This window comes from Chiloscyllium plagiosum, chromosome 5 (genome assembly GCF_004010195.1).
Source record: "Chiloscyllium plagiosum isolate BGI_BamShark_2017 chromosome 5, ASM401019v2, whole genome shotgun sequence".
Taxonomy (NCBI): Eukaryota; Metazoa; Chordata; class Chondrichthyes; order Orectolobiformes; family Hemiscylliidae; genus Chiloscyllium; species Chiloscyllium plagiosum.
The window spans coordinates 74,599,676-74,623,805 of NC_057714.1; the positions used below are offsets into that span (position 1 = coordinate 74,599,676).

The 24,130-nt window shown below is 40.1% G+C and overlaps 1 protein-coding gene across 1 annotated transcript in view; it reads right to left on the minus strand.

Annotated features, from left to right (window-relative positions):
• The window catches only part of cubn (cubilin (intrinsic factor-cobalamin receptor)), a 292,612-nt gene that overhangs the window by 144,229 nt on the left and 124,253 nt on the right, over positions 1 to 24,130 (minus strand). Inside the window, exons 26-29 of the mRNA XM_043690378.1 lie at positions 19,270 to 19,444; positions 13,221 to 13,402; positions 792 to 948; positions 590 to 706 (exon numbers count right to left, since the gene is read on the minus strand). Coding sequence (XP_043546313.1) covers positions 590 to 706; positions 792 to 948; positions 13,221 to 13,402; positions 19,270 to 19,444 — 631 coding nt within the window. The remainder of the gene's footprint in view (positions 1 to 589; positions 707 to 791; positions 949 to 13,220; positions 13,403 to 19,269; positions 19,445 to 24,130) is intronic.

The following is a 24,130-nucleotide window of genomic DNA, read 5'->3' on the forward strand; positions in this document are numbered from 1 at the left end:
GATTGCCTTAAGTGTGACGTAATCTCACAATATTCTGATTCAGAGGAGAGTGTGCTAGCAACTAATCTATTTGTTGATGGACATATCATCAGTGACAATACAAAGAGTTGGCGAAAGAAAAACATAGATGATAATCAACTTCCTAGTTTGGACGGCATGGTGGCTCAGTGGTTAGCACTGCTGCCTCACAGCACCAGGGATCCAGGTTCATTTCCAGCCTTGGGCATCTGTCTGTGTGGAGTTTGCACATTCTCCCTGTGTCTGCATGGGTTTCCTCTGGGTGCTCCGGTTTCCTCCAAAGATGTGCAGGTTAGGTGAATTGGCCTTTCTGAATTACCCATAGTGTTCAGGGATGTGTAGGTTAGGTGCCTTAGTCGGGGCAAATATAGGGTAAGGGAGTGGGTCTGGGTGGGTTATTATTTGGAGATTAGTGTGGAGTTGTTGGGCTGGAGGGCCTGTTTCCACACTGTAGGAATTCTAATTCCAATTCTAAACAATGCACAGAAAGGAAGATCATTAAGCACTAACCAATACAGCTGCAATACGTACACAGGGGATTCATAGTGATCACAGTCAGTGTCTTACTTACATGGTTTCTGCGCTCGAATGATCCAGCTACATTGCTGATTGTTTAAATAGTTTTTAGGATACAGAGGTGATGTGATAATTCCCCCAACATCATCAGTAGTAATGTAGGACCCACATGCTGCAAACAAAACAGAATGTGAAAATCGGATTTTCAGGATGAAACAGTGTCAATATCCAAATCAAAAAGTTTAAATTGGACTTACTTTGATCAAATACTGCTCTGAATCCTTTGTGCTCCTTACTGCCATTTGAGCGGAAACGTATATAAAGTACATTGTAAGTAGATGTGATCCTTTCTGAAATGAAACTACCACACAGTTTTCTCAACATGAGGGCTGTTTCATCCAAACCATCATAAACCTATAAGAGAAGAGATAGTCAATGTAGTGTTAAGCATGGGTTATGAAGAATAGCAGTCACAACAGCTAGTACAGGGCAGGGTATTCGATTCATTAATATACTTCTAGCTAATTTCATTATTTGCTGTTCACCTTAGGCTTCCTACATTATTCCAACTAAGCTTAGTGGAAGAGTTTTGAAACCTAGACTCCCTGAGCACATGAGAGCCCTTTGATTTGAATGTTAACAACACCAATTTTAGATCTTAGCTACAACCCCAATTTTCTTTCTTTTGAGCTGAGGGAAGTGATTTTAAATACAGCTAGAGGGCAAGTTGGCAGTTTGTAGAGTTCACTCACCACCTTGCTCATCTTTTTGCCAGCGTGAGGTCTGAAACATTTTCTTATTTCTGCTTCATTTATTATTGGCGTGCTGCTGATGAGCCACAGACACTAGGCAGTCACCAATTGCACTTTGAATAGGCATGTGGCTTCAGGGGTGGAGCTAGGGGGTAATCAGAGGTATCCTCAAAGACCAGAAAATCAATAGCCAAAGGGTTCTGTGCATTCAGAAGGAACACTGCTGTTGCTATTGGCCTGATCTAAAAAAATGTATTAATATTGCCTACCCTGTTTCTGAAGCAGATTGTAATAGTTCCTTCAAGAACCATTGGTTTGCCCATTTCTCATCTGGTGGAAAACCGACACAGTACACATAGTGCAACTTCCTCTCATTCATATTTCAAAATTGAAATTAAGTGTCTGAAAATTTGCATTAGGATCCCAAATTACATATGATTCTCTGATGAAGGGCTTTTGCCCGAAACATCGATTTTCCTGCTCCTCAGATGCTGCCTGACCTGCTGTGCTTTTCCACTCTAAGCTTGACTCTAATCTCCAGCATCTGCATTACCCACTTATCCCAAGTTGCATATTCGAAGTGAATTTTAACTTATAACAAATGGTTTTGGCTGGAGGACCACTGTAAACAGGGCAGAAAGAGTATTCATAGAGTCATATAGATGGAAACAAACCCTTCAGTTCAACTAGTCCATCCTACCATGATCCCAAACTAAAGTAGTCCCATCTACCTGCATTTGATCCATATCCGTCTAAACCCTTTCTATTCATCTACTTATCCCATGCCTTTTGTGAGCTGCTGGCTGTCCCATTTACAACATGCAGATGGATTAAAATAAATCCTGTGACTTTTTGTATTTCTCTTCAGTATGTTTCTATTCTTGAATTAGCTATTTCTTTTAATGTCTTTTTATTCCTCCATGAAGATAACCTTTAATTCATTCACTAGGAGTCTATATTTCTCAAATTTGGAGACAATTTAAAATCATAGGTCACTGGCTGTGATAGCACTTGGACTCCTTGCTTTTAAATGATGATTTCTTATACAGTTATGTGTAACAGTTTCCAGATTGGGCAAAGAATTGCAACAGAATATGTCAGAACTCCAAGGCTGATGCAGCAGTTCTTGGTTTCAATTTAGATTTCAAATAGGTACTGTTTTATTTTATTTTGGCTTACTTTAAACAATGTGTAAGTCTCAAATTTAAAATGCATATCCTACACATGTGGCTGTTCAGTGTGATCAGTTTGAATTTTAGCTGAATGGAACTTCTTATGATGTTAGATGTATCAGCTTTTGACTAATCCAGCAAACATGAAATCTAGACTGGTTGCCATGGGGAGTGGAATGTTAGTTCGCCACACTCTTAAGAAAATATGCGTACATGATGGGGTCCTTAGGGATGAAAACCAGAAGTTTAATTAAAAGAAATACAGTGAGCTGGTACTTATATCGTTTTAAACACAGAGCCCTGCAACATTAAAGTGATCAGCTCTCTGACATTGAATGAAAAAGGGGAGTTATTTAAAAAGTTTGAAATTAGTCCAAAAATCTTATCAATATAAAAGCCAAAAATAGGAAATTTAAACTGCTGAATCGAACAAAAAAAGTAGTTGCTGGAGAATCCCAGCAGGTCAAGAGAAAACAGAATTAACATTTCGAGTCCAGTGATCTGGATATTACCAGAAGAAGGCCTTATGCCCGAAACGTCGATTCTCCTGTTACTTTGATGCTGCCTGACCTGCTGCGCTTTTCCAGCAACACATTTTTAAGCATATTACCAGATCCGCTGAGGTTTTCCAGTAATCTTTGTTTTAATTTGTTTCACAGCTCCAGTATCTGCAGATCTGTTTATGTTAGAAGTAAAAATGCTAATGGCAACTCATATTCATTCATAATTACCATAGACAAGCTGATTACTATTTGCACGAAAACAATGCTAAGAGAAATGGAATGGAAGGTACCAAAGGCAGTATTTTCCTGTTTGCTATTAAAATGTTTGTCATGGTACAAATTCAACAAGGCTTGAACTGACTTTTTTCACGTAAATCTTCCACTCTTCACTTTATTAATTATACAACATGGCTCTTGGGCAACCTGCTCAAGTAATTGTGCAGTTGCACAGCGGAAGCACTTGCCACTAGAGGGACCTTTTTGATTTCCCACCTCTAGCACTATGTTGAAAGCCCAGCTGCAGACGACTTCAAACGCAGCAAGTAAAGAATGACCCCCTCACACTGTGGTGCTCAACCGCTATTACCAAACACATGGCCCGTTGGAAAGGAAGGTTTGCTCCCAACTTCATGGTCATGGGTCTGGATGTGTCAGTCGGCAGGGTAGAGGAGAGGGAGTGCTGTGCTTTTACCAGCTGACAACCTCAGGAGGCCACACGACCAGAGCAAACTAGCCTGGAGACAAAGGCACAGCCTGGCTCAATGCTGTATCCTGGGTAAAAAGAGAATGCCCAGCGCTTCAGGGAGAAGGTAAATTATCTAATTAGGGGCGGCACGGTGGCTCAGTGGTTAGCACTGCTGCCTCACAGCACCAGGGTCCCAGGTTCGATTCCAGCCTCGGGTGACTGTCTGTGTGGAGTTTGCACATTCTCCCAGTGTCTGCGTGGGTTTCCTCTGGGTGCTCCAGTTTCCTCCCACAGTCCAAAGATGTGCCGGTCAGGTGAATTGGCCATGCTAAATTGCCCATAGTGTTAGGTGCATTAGTCAGAGGGAAATTGGTCTGGGTGGGTTACTCTTCGGAGGATTGGTGTGGACTATTTGGGCCGAAGGGCCTGTTTCCACACTATAAGTAGTCTAATCTAATCTAATGCACACCCCCCACCCCCGGCTAAGGTAAGTGCCACTATCTTCTCTCTTCCACCTCACACTCAGAGCACCACCCCTCTCACTCTACCACTGCTAATGCATCTCACCAAAGCTCAGTATTACATGCAGCATGTTCACTTAAAAACATTTACCCACATCACCCTTCCATCCTGCCCCCGCACTTCCTATTCACACTCTAGGAACAAATCAACATCTCTCCTGCTCATGTATTATCACTAACTGATCTTTCATCCTTTTCCATCATATTCAATCACTTCCTTTGACATACAACAACCACAAAAAAATGCATATCCAGGTTGAGCCTTGGCAGACACTAAATGAAGAAGAATTCTTCAACCTAACCAGAGGGAGGCACAACTGCTCATGTGGAAATGTAGGGACCTCAATCTGCAATCAACTTAATCAACTTTATTGCTCTGCATTGTTTTCCCATTCCTATTATTACTAACTTATTCTTAACTTGCTCATATTTTTATGCATTCTGTACTACTAATTTCCTCTCTCCTCTCATGCAACCACGAGCTGCAAACAGTGAACATTCACCAGGAAAAGGCCAGTGCCAGAGACATTCGGTTTCACCTCCACATTCAAGGAGGAAGTCAGAGAATCCTCAATCATTGCAGTGGCAAGTTTAAGATTTTTCACCTCCATGGGCAGTCTGACTTAAGTTCACCTCAGCAGCAGAATCTGGTGAGCACATCACCAACATTCAGTGGAATGGAAGATAATCCCTGTTCTCAGACATGAATGATTTCAGCAAACTGCATAGGAATGCCAAACAGGGTTGTCAGAAGCATACTGTGAGCTGGATTGAAGAATGAGCAGTCTCACAATGTTACCAGTCCCACAGTGGCTCCAGGATATGCACATTTCTCTACCTGTATGGACAGATGGTGACTGTTATGGAGACCCAGGTCCAATATATTCAGTATGTGCCAGATATACACACACTATACTCTAGCCATATGTGCTCAACAAAAAGTTACAGTAACTCTGGCCTCTGCACTAAAAATAATGCGAACCGCACAGAAACTGGAAACATGCAAGTCAGTGCTGACACCACTGAGTGCGCACTGAGAAACCAATCTGAAGCATACTCAGGCTGGCATCCTTCGACATATGTGCTCGAGTGAGTGGGCACTAACAAAGCAAATAAAAGCATCATGTGCAGATGCATGGTGCATGTGTATCCCAGAATGCAAAGCAGAAACATGAAAACATAGACATTCCTGAGCTCCAAAGTGACATGTTGCATGTGTTTATTCATGATGATACAGTGAGGCGAGAGGTTTGCCAAAGAATGAAGCTCAAACGTTTTGGTGGCCATGGAACATGCAGGGGTCTGATATAGGACAAGCAGTTGCATGATGGCTGGGAGGGTTATTCCGTGAGCTGCAGCTGCCAGATAGCCCCTCTGGCTTACATGTCAGGAAGGTTCACCCCCAGTTATCCAGTCAAGGACAGGCGAATCAGAGGTGGCATAAAAATAAGGAGAACTGGGGTTTAAATCTGAGTCAAGTGCATGGAACTAAGGTAGAAACCTCTCAATGGCAAGACTCTAAAGTCACCACTTATGGCTTGGAGAGGAACTGGTGACATTTTTTCTTCGGGTTGAAATTCTGATTCTTTTCACATTCTCACCGTGTTTTCCCAACTTTCACGCCTGCACCAGCAAGGGAAAATTCTGGCCCAAAGTTGAGTTTTGAGATAAATTTGAGTTCCTTGACATGACATTTTTTGTAAACATGTTGTGTATTTGGATGAGTGTCTGAGGCAATATAATTTAAATCTTAGTAAAACAATAATTTTTCTTTTTTTGTATGCTTTCAAAACATGGGTGTAAAAACTATTGTTCCAGAATTTAAAGTCAGGCAATCAATTAAACTTGATTTTTAAAACATGGGGATAGTTTGACCAAGCTGCTGGCTAGGGCATAAGAAAAGGGTGAATGCTGTATACTACTCAAATCTAAAGATCCAGTTCCAACCAAATGTGACACAGAACAAAAAATCTTTCAAGTTCAGCCGATAATGCAAATAAATCCACTTGCACCTCAGTCAATATCTTTAAATGGATTCCGAACAAGACAGCACTCATTCTCAAACTAATTACAATAATTGAAATGAAGATATTTAGCCTGTCTCAGAAATGTGAATGTGACCAGCCCGAGAAAAGGCTGCTTGTTTTTTGAATTGATCCTATAGTAGGCCTGCAGAAGCCCAGTGAAAGGAAAGCTGCACCCTGGAGCCTTGAACGATAAGACCACACAGACTGCTATTAGTAAGTTCAGCTCTGGGCTTTAGTTTCTCCCTCTGTATATTGCAAAAGCCAATGAGTAACGGATGACATGTGAAGATTTTTGTGGGCTGGGAGGGGGCCCTGTTATATTCAACAGAGCGTGGGAGTTGTGTGCACAGTCCATATACTTGTGAACATCGCACTGGAACTCGAAAGACATAAATCCCAGATTTATTTATTCACGCAGGCCCTTGCTGTAACGGGCCTAATTCCTACCATATTCTAAAATCATCGGGGCTGAATAGTGGTTAAAAACCGATCACTAGGTTGTGTCTCAATTTCAGGCCAACTGCTGCCCTGTTCCCGCCTGAAAATAAATTTCAAACCACTCCCAATGACTCAGTTATTGAGCACAACAAAGGAGAATACACTGGGAACCAGATGTTTCCTTTGAAATATTTCAAAAGTCTTGGCTGAATCTACTGGATAATTTGCAGAGTAGAAAAAGTAGAAATACTAAGAGTTACCCCTAGGTAAATGTATAGCCACTTATTTTAACTGTTTAATCAGTCCTATTCTTTGATGCAGTGATTGATCATTTACATTCACATATCCTGCCTTGCTCATAAGAAAGCCTTTTTTGGGTGGTGATCTCAGAATTTACTCAGATGTTACAATACCTTATTCCCAGTAAAATGTATGACTTCTGGGTCTAAAAATAATGGGAGGCAAAGATCATTTTTGCACGAGTGGAGTGCAGCTCCTTCACAGAAATGTGAAAATTGTATCTATGATTAATTCATTAGGTTCCAAAAATTTGTATAATTAAAGTAATTATAATGAGGTTGAAGCACTGAAGGTTCTACATTAGTAAAGCTCCTTTTTATCATTACGGGAGATGACAGTCCATTTAAAAACTGGCTTTAGGTCCTTTTTCAAATTACACATCAAATATTTAAAGATTTAGCAAATAATTAACTGATGTACTAAAAGAGACACAATCAATGATTCTCCACTGTCCTGCTTCTGTAGGAATGTCTCAGATGGGGAGCTTTAACATGGGGGATGAAGAAACACAAATAGGAAAGTTACTCTACGAAATCCATATTCATCCCTTGGTGGTCATTATAAAAGCTAAGAGCTCCACAGGCTTCCAGTTGCCTGCCACTTTGAGACCCACTATGTTCCCTGATTAGATTAGATTAGATTCCCTACAGTGTGGAAACAGGCCCTTTGACCCAACAAGTCCACACTGACCCTCCGAAGAGTAACCCACCCAGACCCATTTCCCTCTGACTAATGCACCTGACACTATGGGCAATTTAGCATGGCCACTTCACCTGACCTGCACATCTTTGGACTGACCAGCATCTCTGTCTCAGGCCTATTGCAGTGCCCCAGCGAGGCTCAGCCCAAGCTTGAGAAACAGCATCTCATTTTCCATTTGGGGGCTCTGCAGCCTTCGCAGCTCAATATGGAGTTCAATGGTTTTAGAACCTGAACACCTTCCTCCATGTCCTTGACCCATCCCTACACCCCAGGCCCTGTCTTGACGTGGACATTTTTCAACAAAGCCAACCCATTTTCACCTACTCATTGTCCCCATTATCAGCTTTCCATTCTCCTTGGCATACTATCATCCATCACTTTATCTGCCAACTATCATTCTTGCTCTCTGGGCTCCCATCTCTGCCCATACCCTCAATCTTTCTACCCAACCCCTAACACCTGACTTCAGCATATATACCACCTTTTCTTAGCTACTGAAGAAAGATGATTGGACTCAAAACATTAACTCTACTTTCTCTCCACAGATGCTTCCAGATCTGCTGAGTTCCTCCAGCAATTGTGGCTTTTGTTTCAGATTTCCAGCATTTGCAGTTTTTTGTTTTATTTTACTGAATAAAAGGCTAGTTCAACCTCAGTTATAGTATTGTGTCCAGTTCTGGATGCTGAAGAATGTAAAAATCTTCAGAGAAAATGGAGAAAAGATTTACAAGCATGGCTCCATGGATGAGGGAATTTAGTGATAGAAACATTGGGCATAGAAACAGGAGTAGGCCATTCAGCCCCTTGAGTCTGTTCCACCATTCACCAAGATTATGAATAATCTATGGCCTAACTCCATATATGTGCCTTGGCATAGCCTTTACTATCTTTATTTAATGAAAATGTATCTCACAGATTTAAAATTAATAACTGATCCTGCATCCACTTCCATTTGTTCCAAACAACTACCATCCTTTGTGTGTAGAAGTACTTCTGAAAATCTCTCCTGTGAGGGCTCTGTTCCAAATTCTCAGGCTATGCCCCTGGTTCTTAAAAGCCCAGCCAGTGGAAATAGTTTATCTTCATCCACCCCGTCTTTTCCTGTTAATATCTTGAAGATTTTGCTCAGATCAACCCTTAACCTTCTAAATCTTATCAAAACAAGCCTAATTTTATATAATCTCTCCTCATAATATATCATTCTTGTGAACCTATGTTGGATTCCCTCCAAGACCAATACATCCTTCCTAAGATGTGGTGTCCAGATCTGCTCACAAAATTCCAAATGGGGTCTAACCAGAGTTTTGTATAACTATAGCATAATGTTTGTATCCTTATACTCCAGTCTTTTAGACATAAAGGCCAGCATCCCATTAGCTTTGTTGGGTATGTACTGCACCTGTTTGTGAGATTTTAAAGATCCGTGCACCTGGTGCTTGGAACAATTGGATAAGCTGGGGCTGTCCTCTTTAGGAAAGTTAAGTAGTAATTTGATGGAAATGTTCAAAATAATGATTAGTCTAGACAGTATAGGAAGAAAGAAATTGGTCCTGCTGGTTGAAGGATTAAGAACAAAGGACGTTGATTCGACATAATTGTCAAAAGAACCAAAAGAAGATATTTTTTACATAGCGAGTAGTTTGGAAACAGAAAACTCTGCCTTAGAATATGTGAAGGCAGATTTTTAAAAAAACCTGCATAGACATGGTAGGTAGGACTTAAATACAGACCTCCTGCCCAGAGGAATGCAGACTTTCATTGCACTCTCTAAATGAAGAATTCCAAAGGCTGGGAATCAAATCTAGACTAACTGCTTATAAAGCTTCACTGTCCCACCAGTGATGGCAGTGACTACATTAATCATGAGTCATGGAATTGAATGAATAACAAGAAAATGGATTTAATAGCAGGATGCAAACAGAGAGGTCATGTCTTTTAAAAGAAAACTGGTGAAATAACTGACATGAAAACCATCGCAGGGGAACAGGGAAAGAGTAGGAGAGTGGGATAAGCTGTTGTTGTAGACAGAGATGGAAATGTGTTGCTGGAAAAGCGCAGCAGGTCAGGCAGCATCTAGGGAACAGGAGAATCGACGTTTCGGGCATTAGCCCTTCTTCAGGAATCCCGAAACGTCGATTCTCCTGTTCCCTAGATGCTGCCTGACCTGCTGCGCTTTTCCAGCAACACATTTCCATCTCTGATCTCCAGCATCTGCATACCTCACTTTCTCCTGTTGTTGTAGACAGTCAGCTCAAACTCAGAATTGCCTACTTCTGTGCTGTAACCATTTTAAGATTTGATGATCTTCGCCATTAAATGTATATTACAGTCATGCAAAAAGTCTCCCACAAACATAGTGTAGTTACCATAGACAATAGGTTCACAAAATACAGAAATGGAAACCTTGGTAAAATATTTTGTTTAAAGTTGATAAGGGCAAAAAGGGAAGACAACATATATAAGATTTGGTTCTGCTTATCAAACTGAAGAAAGCTTGTTAAACTTATAACCAATTAATTAGATTTGTTCAGATACAGTCATTACTGGCTCCAATCATTTAAAAATATCCAATCATTTAAAAATTATTTTTAAATCAATCAATCAATCTGTTCAGACATGATGTAACATACATCTGGAGTAGGTGGGACTTGAATCCAGGTCTTCTAGCCCTGAAGTGGCTATGCTACCAGTGTACCATAAGAGCCCTTAAAACTCTAGCCGGGGTAATTTGGATTACTGTTCCCATTGCATTATCACTATGCATCACCTTCTTCTAATTGTTTAAATGCTCAAAATTATTATTTATATAGATGTGATGGAAAACTGTCAGTTAATTATTACCATCAATGTATTTTCAGATTCTCTTAAATTTCTAGCAGCACAAAATTTTCTAAGCGCACCAATCTTAATGACTAGATAATATGCATTATTTCAAGAAAGCCAATGACAATGGATATGTCACTTGCGAAATGTTGTGTATACAAGGAAAGCATATATCAAGATAAATATTAAGTAGCACAAACATGTTTTAATGTGTTAAGCAGAGCTTGTTCAAACTCTAATTTTGGAATTGCAGCAGGAGGGGTTCCAAAGCAAAATGAACATATGTTTCCAATTCTGAAACCTCCAAACTTAATTAGTGCAATGGTCATTCTCAGCAACCCACATTTCCTTTCATTTACACACAGGAAACTGTATGCATCTGGTGTACGTATATTTAAACTTATCTACCCAGTTCTCCTTCATTCTTTGTATGAATCATTCAGATACTCTGGAACTGTGCCAGTGACATGATTCATAGAAACCCTACCATGTGGAAACAGGCTTTTCGGCCTAACAAGTCCATACCGACCCTTCAAAGAGTAACCCACCCAGACTCATTCCCCTACTGATCTACATTTACCTCTGACTAATGCACCTAACCTATACACCATGGAAAATGTAGCATAGCCAATCCACCTAACCTGCACATTTTTGGATTGTGGGAGGAAACCCACACAGACAGTTACCCGAAGCTGGGATCAAACCCGGGTCCCTGGCGCAGTGAGGCAGCAGTGCTAACCATTGGCAATTTTTAAAAATCAAGCAGACTACTTAATTAACCTCCTTCTTGATTTCAAATTCAGAACACATTCTATTTCTGTGAATGCTGAACTGCTGATACTTTAGAATAACTAAAGTTAAATCATTAACTCTGCCGTTATACTTTAACAAAGTGAAGAATTGTGTGTATTTTACACTTACATGTGCAATAATGGAACTGCTATAATGCAGGCTGAGAGAAGAGAACTTGCATAAAATTCAAGTTTTATTGGAAATTACTATGTTTCAGTGGGTCTGCAGTTAATCCCTATTTTTAATGTGCAGTTTAACAGCACAGGTATTTCCTTTCAAAAATGTTCCGGAAAAGCTTTGTTTTAAACAAAATTTGTAAGACCCTATTAAGAAAATTGAATATTAGCCCATTGTACCAAATTGAGAATGCAAAATAAAGCAGCTGTGATTAGTGCTTTCCAGATACTATTTCAAGATATTATACAATGTGCTGAGAAATATAAGATGGGGATATTGGGCACTAGTTTCATCAGCTACAAGCTAATTGTTGTGTTATGTGGTCAAATTCCTGTCTGGAACAGTTACTGTGTTCTGGCGATCAACATGAACAGTTGCTTCTAATTGCGGGATTTTTTTATGAGCCTATTTTGATGAATGACAATTTTGGGAATTGATATCTTTTCCGAAACTTCTGTATAGGAGAACATAGCAAGCTGTTTGAAGAAACAATAGGAGAAAGTTTAACTTGGCTGGCAAATGCCTTATAATTTCACTCCTAATCCTATGAGATTTCTGGCTATTAATGCACCAAGAACACAAAAGAGGAAGCCTCTAAGCAATCTACTTCAATTGCATAAAATGAGTTAATGTATTCTCAACCCAATTTCAAAAATATGCAGAAATCAATATTATAATATTTAATATTATGCTGTCAATCTCATCGGAGAAACTATGAAATTAGAGATGTGAAGAATTAGAAAGGTTATTTTGCTTCAGTTGTGAATGCTTTTCTGAAGTTAGAGCTATATATGGGAGGTGGTGCCAATAGTCACCAGACTAAAAATCCAGAGCGTCAAACTATTGCTCTGGGGAATAGGTTCAAATTATACTACAGTGAAACTTAAATTCAATAAGATTTGGAATTTTGAAAATTTAATCTAATGGTAACCATTGTCAATTGTCACACAAAGTGATGCGATTCACCAATGCCCTTCGGGGAAGGAAAACTGCAATCATTATTTGGTCTGAACCACATGTGACTCCCAACACACAGCAACGTGGTTGACTTTGAACTGCCCTGTGAATGCCCAAGAGCACCAACCAGCTCAAGGGCAAGTAGGAATGGGAAACAATTCCATGTGAAAATAAAATAAAATTAAGTCCAACACTGAGGCTGAGTTTCTAGAGGAAGCGTTACGATCAGTAATGAAAACTTGTTTGTCAGAGGAATATTGAATATTAAGTTTTCTAGCATCGATGTCTATCTCCATATTAAGCACAACCATCTTAAATTAAACCTATGTGTTGTTTAGACCTTTATAACCTCTTGAATATAAAGATGACTGCCTCCATTAATTATATTTGCTGATAAAAGAGGGACAGAAAAAATTACTTTCCTACTTCACACACTACTCTCATGAAATCTGGTTGAGGCCAACCAAATCATTTGAAAAGTGTCAAGTTTCTTGCAAAAAGGGAAGATATAGAGTACTTTTTAAAAATGTGGGAAGTGATGTCTAATTCAGCATCAACATGAGGAACTGTGTAAAATATTGAGGCACATTCTTTTGGGGGTAAATCAGGATGGCCTAGAATTGGTTACCCGCAAAGGCAAACTGAGAGACCGTTCTAAATTGAAATATTTACATAGATACAAACAAATATAACATACATAACATTGTATTGAATTATTAATTACTCAAACTTTTAAAGTCCCACTTACCAAATCCTTTTATAAAACTCTATTTTCAAGCAACTACTGAACTTACTTCTAAAAAAACTATGATTTAATCATTTATTTTACTGACTTACAGCTACATAGTCAGAATCACATGATTGATGTTGTTCAAGATCAAAGTCAACAAAGTCAAGTAGGACGTGGTGGTGGTAATCCACAGTGATGATCCAGGAACAGTCAATGTTACTGCCATAAGGACTGGGATAGTTTGGTGAGTGGAACTCACCGTTAGGTGCCGTAAAAATCCCACCACAACCTGAAAGTGAAAGAGGAAATGTCTAACTTAAAAAAAGAACTTTTAAAGCAATTCCTCACATTGCAGCAAGTAACTTGGAGAGGGATGGTTACTCAGATAGGTCAACATTGAACCCCTCACCTACAATCCCAAATCAAACAGTGGGGTAAAAATATCTTGATTAAATACTAATATTTGTAAAATACCCTGTGTTTTTTTTGTGCAAGCATTCATTACACTAGTCCATGTGCTATTATAGTCTTTGTGATTTACAGCAACAAGGAAGTCAAAACAATACAGTGCCCACAATAGGGAGCTCTGTGAACAAGGGGTCTTCTCAATGAATCAGATTGAAGATTCCTTATCAAGGCATGCAGGCTGTAAAATTTAGCTTTATAGTACTGCTGGTACTGGAGATACAGAAGACAGGGGGTTGTAAGATGGCAGCCAAGTCCCCAATACAGGGGAGTAAATGGCCTACTGGTATTATCACTAGACTGATTAATCCAGAAACTCAGGCTCATGTTCTGGGAACCTGGAATCAAATCCTGCTCGGGGAGATGGTGGAATTTGAATTGAATTTTTAAAAAAATCTACTGAGTGAGCAGACTGATTATGAGAAAACCCATCTGATTCTGGGAAGGAAATCTACTGAGGTCACTTGGTCTGGTCTACATGTGACTCCAGACCCACTATCAATTACCCTCTGAAATGGCTAGTAAGCACTTAGGGGCAGCCTTAAAAAAAGGGCTGGCCAGCCAATAATGCCTACATCCCATGAGTGAACTAAAGCTAATGTTACTTCTGGCTTGGCCACACAGCGTGTGTGATTTTAACAAAGTTTGCAGAGTGGGCATTTGCAATGTCAACAATAGCTGATTTAGCACACACCTGCCATTTTGGACATCACAGAACCTTGAAATATTTATTGTAAACATTCACTCAGGGTTTCAGTCCAATCGCACCGTTGGACTTCCAAGTGCGATGCTTTTGTCTTTCATTTGTGCTGAGGGTGAGTGAAGAAGCAGTATCCTACATTATTGGAGTAGTATACAAAAGTTTGGATTCAAAAGGGAATGGTGTTTGGCTTTGAGAAGGGGACAGAGGAATTTGAAAACCCTTCAAACTTGCCCATGTTCTTTGAAGGCAGCGATTATGGGAGACATTTTTTAGCTGCAACGCACCATGTTGCAGACAGCAGCAAAATGAAGCTCTGTAAATAGTGAGGAGGATGAGGCCTCGCTCTCAATAGAAGATTTTATCCAACAAAGATATACAGGGAGCACTTATCCTACCTCTGTCACAGCCAGTAACAGTGTCTGAGGTGGCTATGTTTTAATAATGAAGTAGCCACTGAGCTGAAGATGAGTAGATAACTCCAGATTTGAATGTCACTTACAGTCACAGAGTCATGAGATGTACAGCAGAGAAACAGACTCTTTGGTCCAACCCATCCATGCCGACCAGATATGCCAACCCAAATCTAGTCCCACCTGCCACCACCCGGCCAATATCCCTCCAAACCCATCCTATTCATATACCCATCCAGATGCATTTTAAATGTTGCAATTGTACTAGCCTCCATCACTTCCTCTGGCAGCTCATTCCATACATGTACCACCCTCTGCGTGAAAAGGTTGCCCCTTAGGTCTCTTTTATATCTTTCCCCTCTCACCCTAAACCTATGCCCTCTAGTTCTGAATTCCCCCACTCCAGGGAAAAGACTTTGTCTACTTATCCTACCCATGCCCTTCATGATTTTATAAACCTCAATGAGATCACCCCTCAGCCTCCGATGCTCCAGGGAAAAAAGCCCCAGCCTATTCAACCTCTCCCTATAGCTCAAACCCTTCAATCCTGGCAACATCCTTGTAAATCTTTTCTAAATCCTTTCAAGTTTCACAACATCTTTTTAATAGGAAGGAAACCAGAATTGCATGCAATATCCCAAAAGTAGCCTAACCAATGTCCCGAACAGCTGCAACATGACCTTGCAACTCCTGTACTCAATACTCTGACCAATAAAGGAAAGCATACCAAACACCTTCTTCACAATCCTATCTACCTGCGACTCCACTTTCAAAGAGCTATGAACCTGTACTCCAAGGTCTCTTTGTTCAACAACACTACCTAGACATCACCATTAAGTGTATAAGTCCTGCTAAGATTTGCTTTCCCAAAATGCAGCACCTCGCATTTATCTAAATTAAACTCCGTCTGCCATTCCTCAGCCCATTGGCTCATCTGATCAAGATCCCGTTGTAATCCGAGGTAGCCTTCTTCGCTGTCCACTACACCTCCAATTTTGGTGTCATCTGCAAACTTACTAGCTATACCTCTTATGCTCACATCAAAATCATTTATATAAATGATGAAAAGTAGTCGACCCATCACCGATCCTTGTGGCACTCCATTGGTCACAGGCCTCCAGTCTAAAAAAACAACTCTCCACCACTATACTCTGGCTTCTACCTTTGACCTAACTCTGTATCAAATTGGCTAGTTCTCCCTGTATTCCGAGAGATCTAACCTTCTAACCAGTCTCCCATGGGGAACCTTGTTGAAAGCCTTCCTGAAGTCCGTATAGATCATGTCCACTGCTCTGCACTCATCAATCCTCTTTGTTACTTCTTCAAAAAACTCAATCAAGTTTTTGAGACATGATTTCCCACACACAAAGCCATGTTGACTATCCCTAATCAGTCCTTGCCTTTCCAAATACATGTACATCCTATCCCTCAGGAGTCCGTCCAACAATTTGCCCTTCACCGATGGCAGGCTCACTGATCTTTACTGGTTTCCCTGGCTTCGCCTTACCACCTTGCTTAAATAGTGGCACCACGTTAGTCAGTCTCCAGTCTTCTAGCACCTCACCTGTGACGATTGATAATACAAATATCAGCAAGGGGCCCAACAATCACTTCCCTAGCTTCCCATGTTCTGGGGATTTCAAGACATCCAGCACTTCCTCCTCTGTAATATGGACATTTTTCAAGATGTCACTATCTATTTCTCCACATTCCATATCTTCCATATCCTTTTCCACACTGAACACTTATGCAAAATACTTGTTTACTATCTCCCCCATCTCTTGCAGCTTCACACAAAGGCCGCCTTGCTGATCTTTGAGGGGTGTCTAGATTAGGGTGGTGCTGGAAAAGCACAGCAGGTCAGGCAGCATCTGAGGAGCAGGAAAATCGACGTTTTGGTCAAAAGCTGAAACATCGATTTTCCTGCTCCTCGATGCTGCCTGACCTGCTATGCTTTTCCAGCACCATTCTAATCTAGACTCTGATCTCCAGCATCTGTAGTCCTCACTTTTGCTTATTTGATCTTCGAGGGGCCCTATTATCTTCCTAGTTACCCTTTTGTCCTTAATATATTTTTAAAAGTCTTTTTAATTCTCCTTAACTCTATTTGCCAAAGCTGTCTCATGTCCCTTTTTTGCCCTCCTGATTTCCCTCTCCTGTAAATTCCTACTGCATTTATACTCTTCTCAGGATTCACTCGATGTGTTCTGTCTATACCTGACATATGTTTCCTTCTTTTTCTTAACCAAACCCTCAATTTCTTTAGTCATCCAGCATTCCCTACAGCTGCCAGCCTTTCCTCTCACTTAACAAGACCAGATATAGGGTGATTGTTCATTGGCATTCTTGTGTTTGCTAATAGCACTTAGGAATATATATATATTTCAACATAGTATCATGCTCAGAAACTAAAATCTAGCTTTTTGATTGAGGTTTTGGACATGTGTTCCAATATTTTACGTGGCTCATGCCAACTCTTGTAGACAAGCAAGAGGCTGGTATACCTGAAACATTGACTTCTCCACCTTCTGATGTTGCCTGACATGCTGTGTTCTTCCAGCTTCCTGCTTGTCTACTTTGGATAACAGCAACTGCAGTCTTATGTGTCATGCCATCTCTTACCTGATTAAACTCCTATGAAGCATGTTAGGCTTTTTTATGATGTTAACAATGCAAAATAAAGGCAAGTTATTATTGAATTGAGATGGAAGATCCAAAAAAGTGGCAATCTCACTCAGATTTATTTTTATGAAAGAAGGGAGCTTAGCATTTCTGAGAGGAAATTCCACTGAGGTCATGCTCAGAAATGTGGAGTTGTATTTCCATTCTAGCAGTTCTTTCCTTTTGCAGAACAGTCAGGAGAAGGCAAACCACACATTCATTTCACAGAGGTCAGCCACTGTATTCTTAAATTTAACGATTGTGACAGCTATTTTGACACCATAAATGCATAAGGCCAGTGTGATGTTAGGATGTAGACGGGTAGTAGTGAAGGATGCCAAATAAATAGGGTGCCAGGTGGATAGGATGTCCACTGAGGAAGTGGTGGGGTGCTGGGAATGTGGGGGTGCCAGATGAGTAGGGAATAGGATGCAAGGTAAGCAGGGTACCAGTTGTTTATGAGGTAGGGTACCATTAGATTAGATTAGATTACTTACAGTGTGGAAACAGGCCCTTCGGCCCAACAAGTCCACACCGACCCGCCGAAGCGCAACACACCCATACCCCTATATTTACCCCTTACCTAACACTACAGGCAATTTAGCATGGCCAATTCACCTGACCTGCATATCTTTGGACTGTGGGAGGAAACCGGAGCACCTGGACGAAACCCACGCAGACACGGGGAGAACGTGCAAACTCCACACAGTCAGTCGCCTGAGGCGGGAATTGAACCCGGGTCTCTGGCGCTGTGAGGCAGCAGTGCTAACCACTGTGCCACCGTGCCGCCCACCATTAGATAGGATGGCAAGTGGGAAGTGGGTATAAGGTGGCAATGTAGGTGACGTAGTGTTTAATGTAGGATGGGGTAGGTGAAAGAAATTGGGTCCAGCAGGAAAGCAGGGTCAAGGGTGTTGGACCCGAGGGTGTCAGGCCTGGTGGTGGAGAGACATTGTCAGATTGAATCCAGCAGGCAGGAGAGAGGGATTGGATCAGATTTGGTGTGAGGCTGGTGGGAGGGATGGTGTCAGATCGGGTTGGGTCAGGATCTGGGGAGTATAAAGAGGCTGGAGTGTATGAGGTATGTGCAGAGTTAGTTGAATCGATACTTAGAAACTAGATTATATATTTAATAGTCTAGCTTTTTCTGAGTAACTACTTACTTAACTTTATCAAAACCCTTGGAAATATCTAACCTGGATGGAGACTTTCAGAGGGTTCCAGATCTAGAGAAGTAACTGATAGGAAAATTTGATTTTCTGATCAATTCCTTCACAGTGTTCTATAGTAGGAATTCCTCAGGGTCCCCATGTTCAACTCCCATCAGTAATGACCATCTGGCCATTGGAATATCAGGGCCAGAATAATTAATCAAATAAAAACTCAAATGTCATTCTTATCTGCCTCTCTCCAGAGTAAGACAAAATCCTCAAATTTGTCAGTTGGAGCTGAGTCTCCTTTCTTTACAACATTTTCCTGTAACTGCCTCATGTTTTGATCAAGTCTGGCCAAGATTTAATTTAATACCATTGGTCTTAAACAAAGTCATAATCACACCAACCTCATATTTGTAATACAAGACAATGTTCACATACATGCTAAAAACATACTCAGTATACATATGCAAAATGCCCATGTGCAGTACCCCTGCCAATACTGCCAGTGATATCATTCTGTCTGACTTATTCATTTTTGTTTTGCTAATTAGGGCTTTACCATGCTTTTTTTAACTGACAGGAAATTTCACCAAATGTGCATACACAGAACTTTATGCATGATCAATGAGGACATTTCAGGAGGCACAGTCAGAGTTTAAACAGTTTATGAGTTATTGCAAACAAACAGAAGTAATAAGTATTACATAAGCAGTTCCAAATTTACAAATGGTCTTAAAACAGGCCTCGTATTCTGACTCACCTCCTGCTTTCTGTTGCCAGGTGGCATTGAAACCTTTTGCATTGCCATTTGAATTTGTCTTAAATCGAACAGTGATATAGTTTCCAGTGCTGGAGACTACTAGTGGGTTGTTTGGTGGGCGAGTTCTACACAGTTGGGCTAACCGTACAGAGGTAATGTCTGGACCACCATACACCTGAATAACATAAAGGATACACAAGGTCATAGAATCATAGAGTCATACAAAATGGAAATTGACCCTTCAGTCCAGCCTGTCCATGCTGAACATAATCCTAAACTAAGCGAACAGGCCACATCTTTCTTATTCAAGTCTCTATCCAAATATCTTTTAAAGATTGTAATTGTACCCATTTCCACAGGAAGTTCATTCCGTGAGCGAAGTACCCTCTGTGTAAACAATTTGTTCCTCATGCCTTTTTTAAATCTCTCTCCCGTCAACCTAAAAAATGTGCACCCAAGTCTTGAATTCCCCCATCCTGGGGAAAAGACAAATACTATTAACCTTATCTATACCCCTCATAATTTTATAACCATCTATAAGGTCACCTCTCCACCTCCCAACCTCTAGTGACAAAAGTCCCAGCCTATCTAGCCTTTCTTTATAACTCAAACCTTACATACCCAGCAACATCCTGGTACATTTCTTCTAAGTCCCCTCCAGCTTAATAATATCCTTTCTATAACTGGACAACCAGAACAGGACACAGTACTCCAGAAGCGGTCTCACCGATGACTTCCCAACTCCGATACTCAAAGGACTGAGCAATTAAGGCAGGCATGCTAAATGCCTTTTTAATCACCCTGTCTATATGTGAGAGAAACTTTAATGAATTATGTACTTGAATCCCTAGGTCCCTCTGCTCTACAACACTACCCAAGGACAAAAAACGTGGCTCTGGAAAAGCACAGCAGATCAGGCAGCTCCTCGAATGCTGCCTGACCTGCTGTGCTTTTCCAGCACCTCATTACTTGACTTTGATCTCCAGCAATCTGCAATCCTTACTTTCTCCTGTTCATTATAACACTACCCAAGGCTCTACCATTAATTGTATAAGTCCCACCTCTGTTTGCTGTACCAAAATGGAATACCTCACATTTATCCAGATTGAACTGCACCTGCCATTTTTCAGCCCATTGACCCATTTGATCAAGATCCCTTGGAAATCTAAGAAAACCTTCTTCACTGTCTACTATGCGACTAATTTTGATGTCAGCTGCAAACCTACTAACCATGCCTTCTATATTCTCATCCAAATCTTTTATATAAATGACAAACAAGTGTGGACACAGACCAATCCCAGTGGCATACTGCTGATGACAGGCCACCAATCCAAAAAAAACCTTCCCCCAACACTCTCTGTCTCCTGCTATTAAGCCAATTATGTATCCAATTGGCAAGCTCACCCTGAGTCCCATGTGACCAACTTTACTAATTAGTCAACCATGCAGAACCTTGTCAAAGGCTTTACTAAAATCCAAGTAAACAATGTCTATTGCTCTGGCATTATCGACCTTTTTAGCAACTTCCTCAAAAGAAAATTCTCTGTGACTGAGGTAACTATTGTGTAACTGTTATTTAAGCAAAATAGTCTTGGTCATTGTGGAAGAAGATAAATAATAAATATAATTTCCAATTTCAAAATAAATGTGTTTTGTCATTCCACTTGCAATTAAATAAACTAGATAGAACAAGTTTTTGTATCATGAACACCATTTCCTACTATTTCTAGGTGACCTTGTTACTGGCCTGATAATCTGCATGGGCATCCACTCATAGCAGCAAAATGAAGTGATTCTGTGTCTAAATGAATGGGTGTATTTAAAGCTCAGACCCAAGGACATCTGCATAATGCCTGCGGATTTAGCTTGGCTTCTACTTCTTTCTGCTTTATTAGTTCCATTGATTTTAATGTTAAAGTCAGCATTCCAAACTTCTGAGCAATCCTTAGCCTAGTTTATAAACCTGGCAAACGATGGTGGAAATATACTTTGAGTAAAAATAAAGCTATGTGCCCATGAGGGAAATATAAAGAACTGAAGAGTAACTACAGTAAAACCATGAAACACAAATCACAACAAGCCACTTGCTTTGGAAACATTCGGTGGAAGCATAAACGGAAGTCAGGCAGCAAATTTGAAAAACAAAGGCAAAAACTAACGTTGTAAATCTCAAATAAAAACATGCAATGTTGGAACTGCATGTTAGGGAATGCAAGTTTAACCTTTTCGATAAAATACTTCATTAAAATTTGTTGAACTTGGAGGTATGTTTTGTCGCATTTTAGAGCCAACTGCATTCCCACGGGAGTGAATGTTTAACCTTTTCGATAAAATACTTCATCAGAATTTGTTGAACTTGGAGGTATGTTTTGCACCATTTTAGAGCCAACACCATTCCCCCTAATGTCTCCCTTGTTCTGCCTACAGGCTGCCATTGTCTCTTTCATGCACATATTGCACACATTGCACAGAGCACCTAGATTCAGTTTCTTTCTAAACATTTAGTGATATCAAACCAGCCACTTTTCATTCTTGAGAAATGATCTTATCAAGTTTAGATACAATTGAAGTATTATACAAGTGTAGTTTATTATCAGATTGGTTTGTTTTGTGTTATTTTGTTCATTTGGTTTACAAAAAGGATAAAGAACCCCTTAAATGAGAACCATTGATTTAACACTTTACCCAAACTCAGAGATGTGAATTTGTTTCGAAACTGTGTTACTAAATAACAAGGGAATATTCTACCAATCTGACGAATACAGATACATCTCACAGAGATGCTGATTGAGTAATAGAATCACACAGCACAGAAACAGACCCTTCGGTCCAACCAGTCCAGGTGAATGAATCCAAAACTAAACTAGTCCCACCTGGCCCATATCCCTCCAAACCTTTCCTATTCACGTATCTATCCAAATGATTTTTAGGCATTGTAATTGTACCCACATCCACCTTTTCTTCAGGAAGTTCATTCCACATGCGTGTCACTCTTCTTGTAAAACATTTGACCATTTTTATAAAAAATGTCTCTTCTCTCACCTTAAAATGTGTCACCTAGTCTTGAAATCTCCCATCCTAGGGAAAAGACAACTACCATTAACTCCATCCATACCCCTCATTATTTTATAAATTTTTACCTGGGGTTGCCTGTGAACCTCCTATGCTCCAGTGATATTCACCAACTAAGGATTTGAATATCTTACTTTCACCCCATATCCAAGTATTCCAATTATAAATACTGTAGTGATTAGATGCTTTTCTCTCTTAATTCTACTCCCAGATTAATAACCCCTCACAAAACTGCATTTTTTTTTCATTCCTCACATACAACGTTGTAACTTGGTTGAGTGATGAGTAACTGGAGCTAAATTCTGACGTTAGGAACCAGACTAAAAAGTAAATTTATTTCACATCCATTTAATACAGCTAATGTAAGGCAAAGCCATCGACCCATTAGTGTACAATGCACTTGAACTCAATTCCCTGCAATGAAAAATCAAAGACCCACTTTCTCTCAGTTTTTGTTTTAAATTATAAATTTGTCTATTCTTAGAGAACAAATGGCCACATCTTCCCTGGGTCAAGGTAAACCCTGCATTTCGAATAAATATGAAATTTTGAAATTCAGTGTGTAATGTACCCACATATCATTTGATATATTGGCTGCCACAAGATGACACACTCCATTAGCAAGTAGAATAATCAAAACAATGCCTGGTCTCTTTATATTTGCTGTAAGAGATCCTGCAACATGTTGATTCATGTGGTGCTTGAAAAGATTATCTTATGACAGTAGCTGGTGTTGTTCTGACTTTTATTTTTTGGCCATGTGCTTTTCCAATTGGGACAGAGAGGTCTAAATAGATCAACACTGTGAAAAATCACACTGTTGGTTTGGGCTGATGGACTGAATCACTGCAGACAGAATCAAAGGCAGTCAACACTGCTATAGGGGGACATTTCAACTTACTTCTATCATCATCACTTTCTCCAAAGAACCATTAGAAAATCATTCTTATGATGCTTAGTTTTCTTTCTCATGCTTTTTCTAAAATGAACTATTATCGGAGAAGGTCCCATTAATTTGGAAAATTGTGAATGGAACTCCTTTATTTGAAAAGGTAGGGAGACAGAAAACACGAATCAATAGGCCAGTCCATTAGCATTTGTCTTCGGGAAAATGTTAGACACTATTATTAAAGACATTTATCGCAGGGCACCTTGGAGAACAAAAGTAACAAAGCATAACAGACGTGGTTTTGTGAAACGGAAATGATGTCGAACTAATTTATTAGAGTTAATTGAGAAAGTAATATGCTGTGAATAAAAGGGGAGCAATAAATATGCTCAGCTCAGATGTCCAAAAGGCATTTGATAAAATGTCACATCAAAGTCGATACGAAAGTCGGAGGAGTTGTTGACAGTGAGGAAGGATATGGCAGGTTACTGGGCTTGGATCGGCGCAACATCGAGGGCCAAAGGGCCTGTACTGCGCTGTATTCTTCTATGTTCTATGTTCTAAAGGTTATTGTGGAAAATAAAAGCTCACAGTGTAATTGGTGACAAATTGCAATAATAGAAGATTGACTGACTAACAGGAAACAGGAACTTGGTATAATTGGTTCATTTTCTAGTTAGCAAGGTGTAATGAATGGTGTGCCATACTATCTGCACTGAAGCTTCAACCTTTTGCAATTTATGTAAATAACTTGCATGAAGAGAATTAAGTTATAGTTGCACAATTTGCTGATCACACAAAAATAGGTCAGAAAGTAAGTTGTGAAGTGGACATAAGAAGGCTATGAAAGGATATGGATAGGTTTAGTGATTGGCAAGTATCTGGAAAATTGAGTATAAT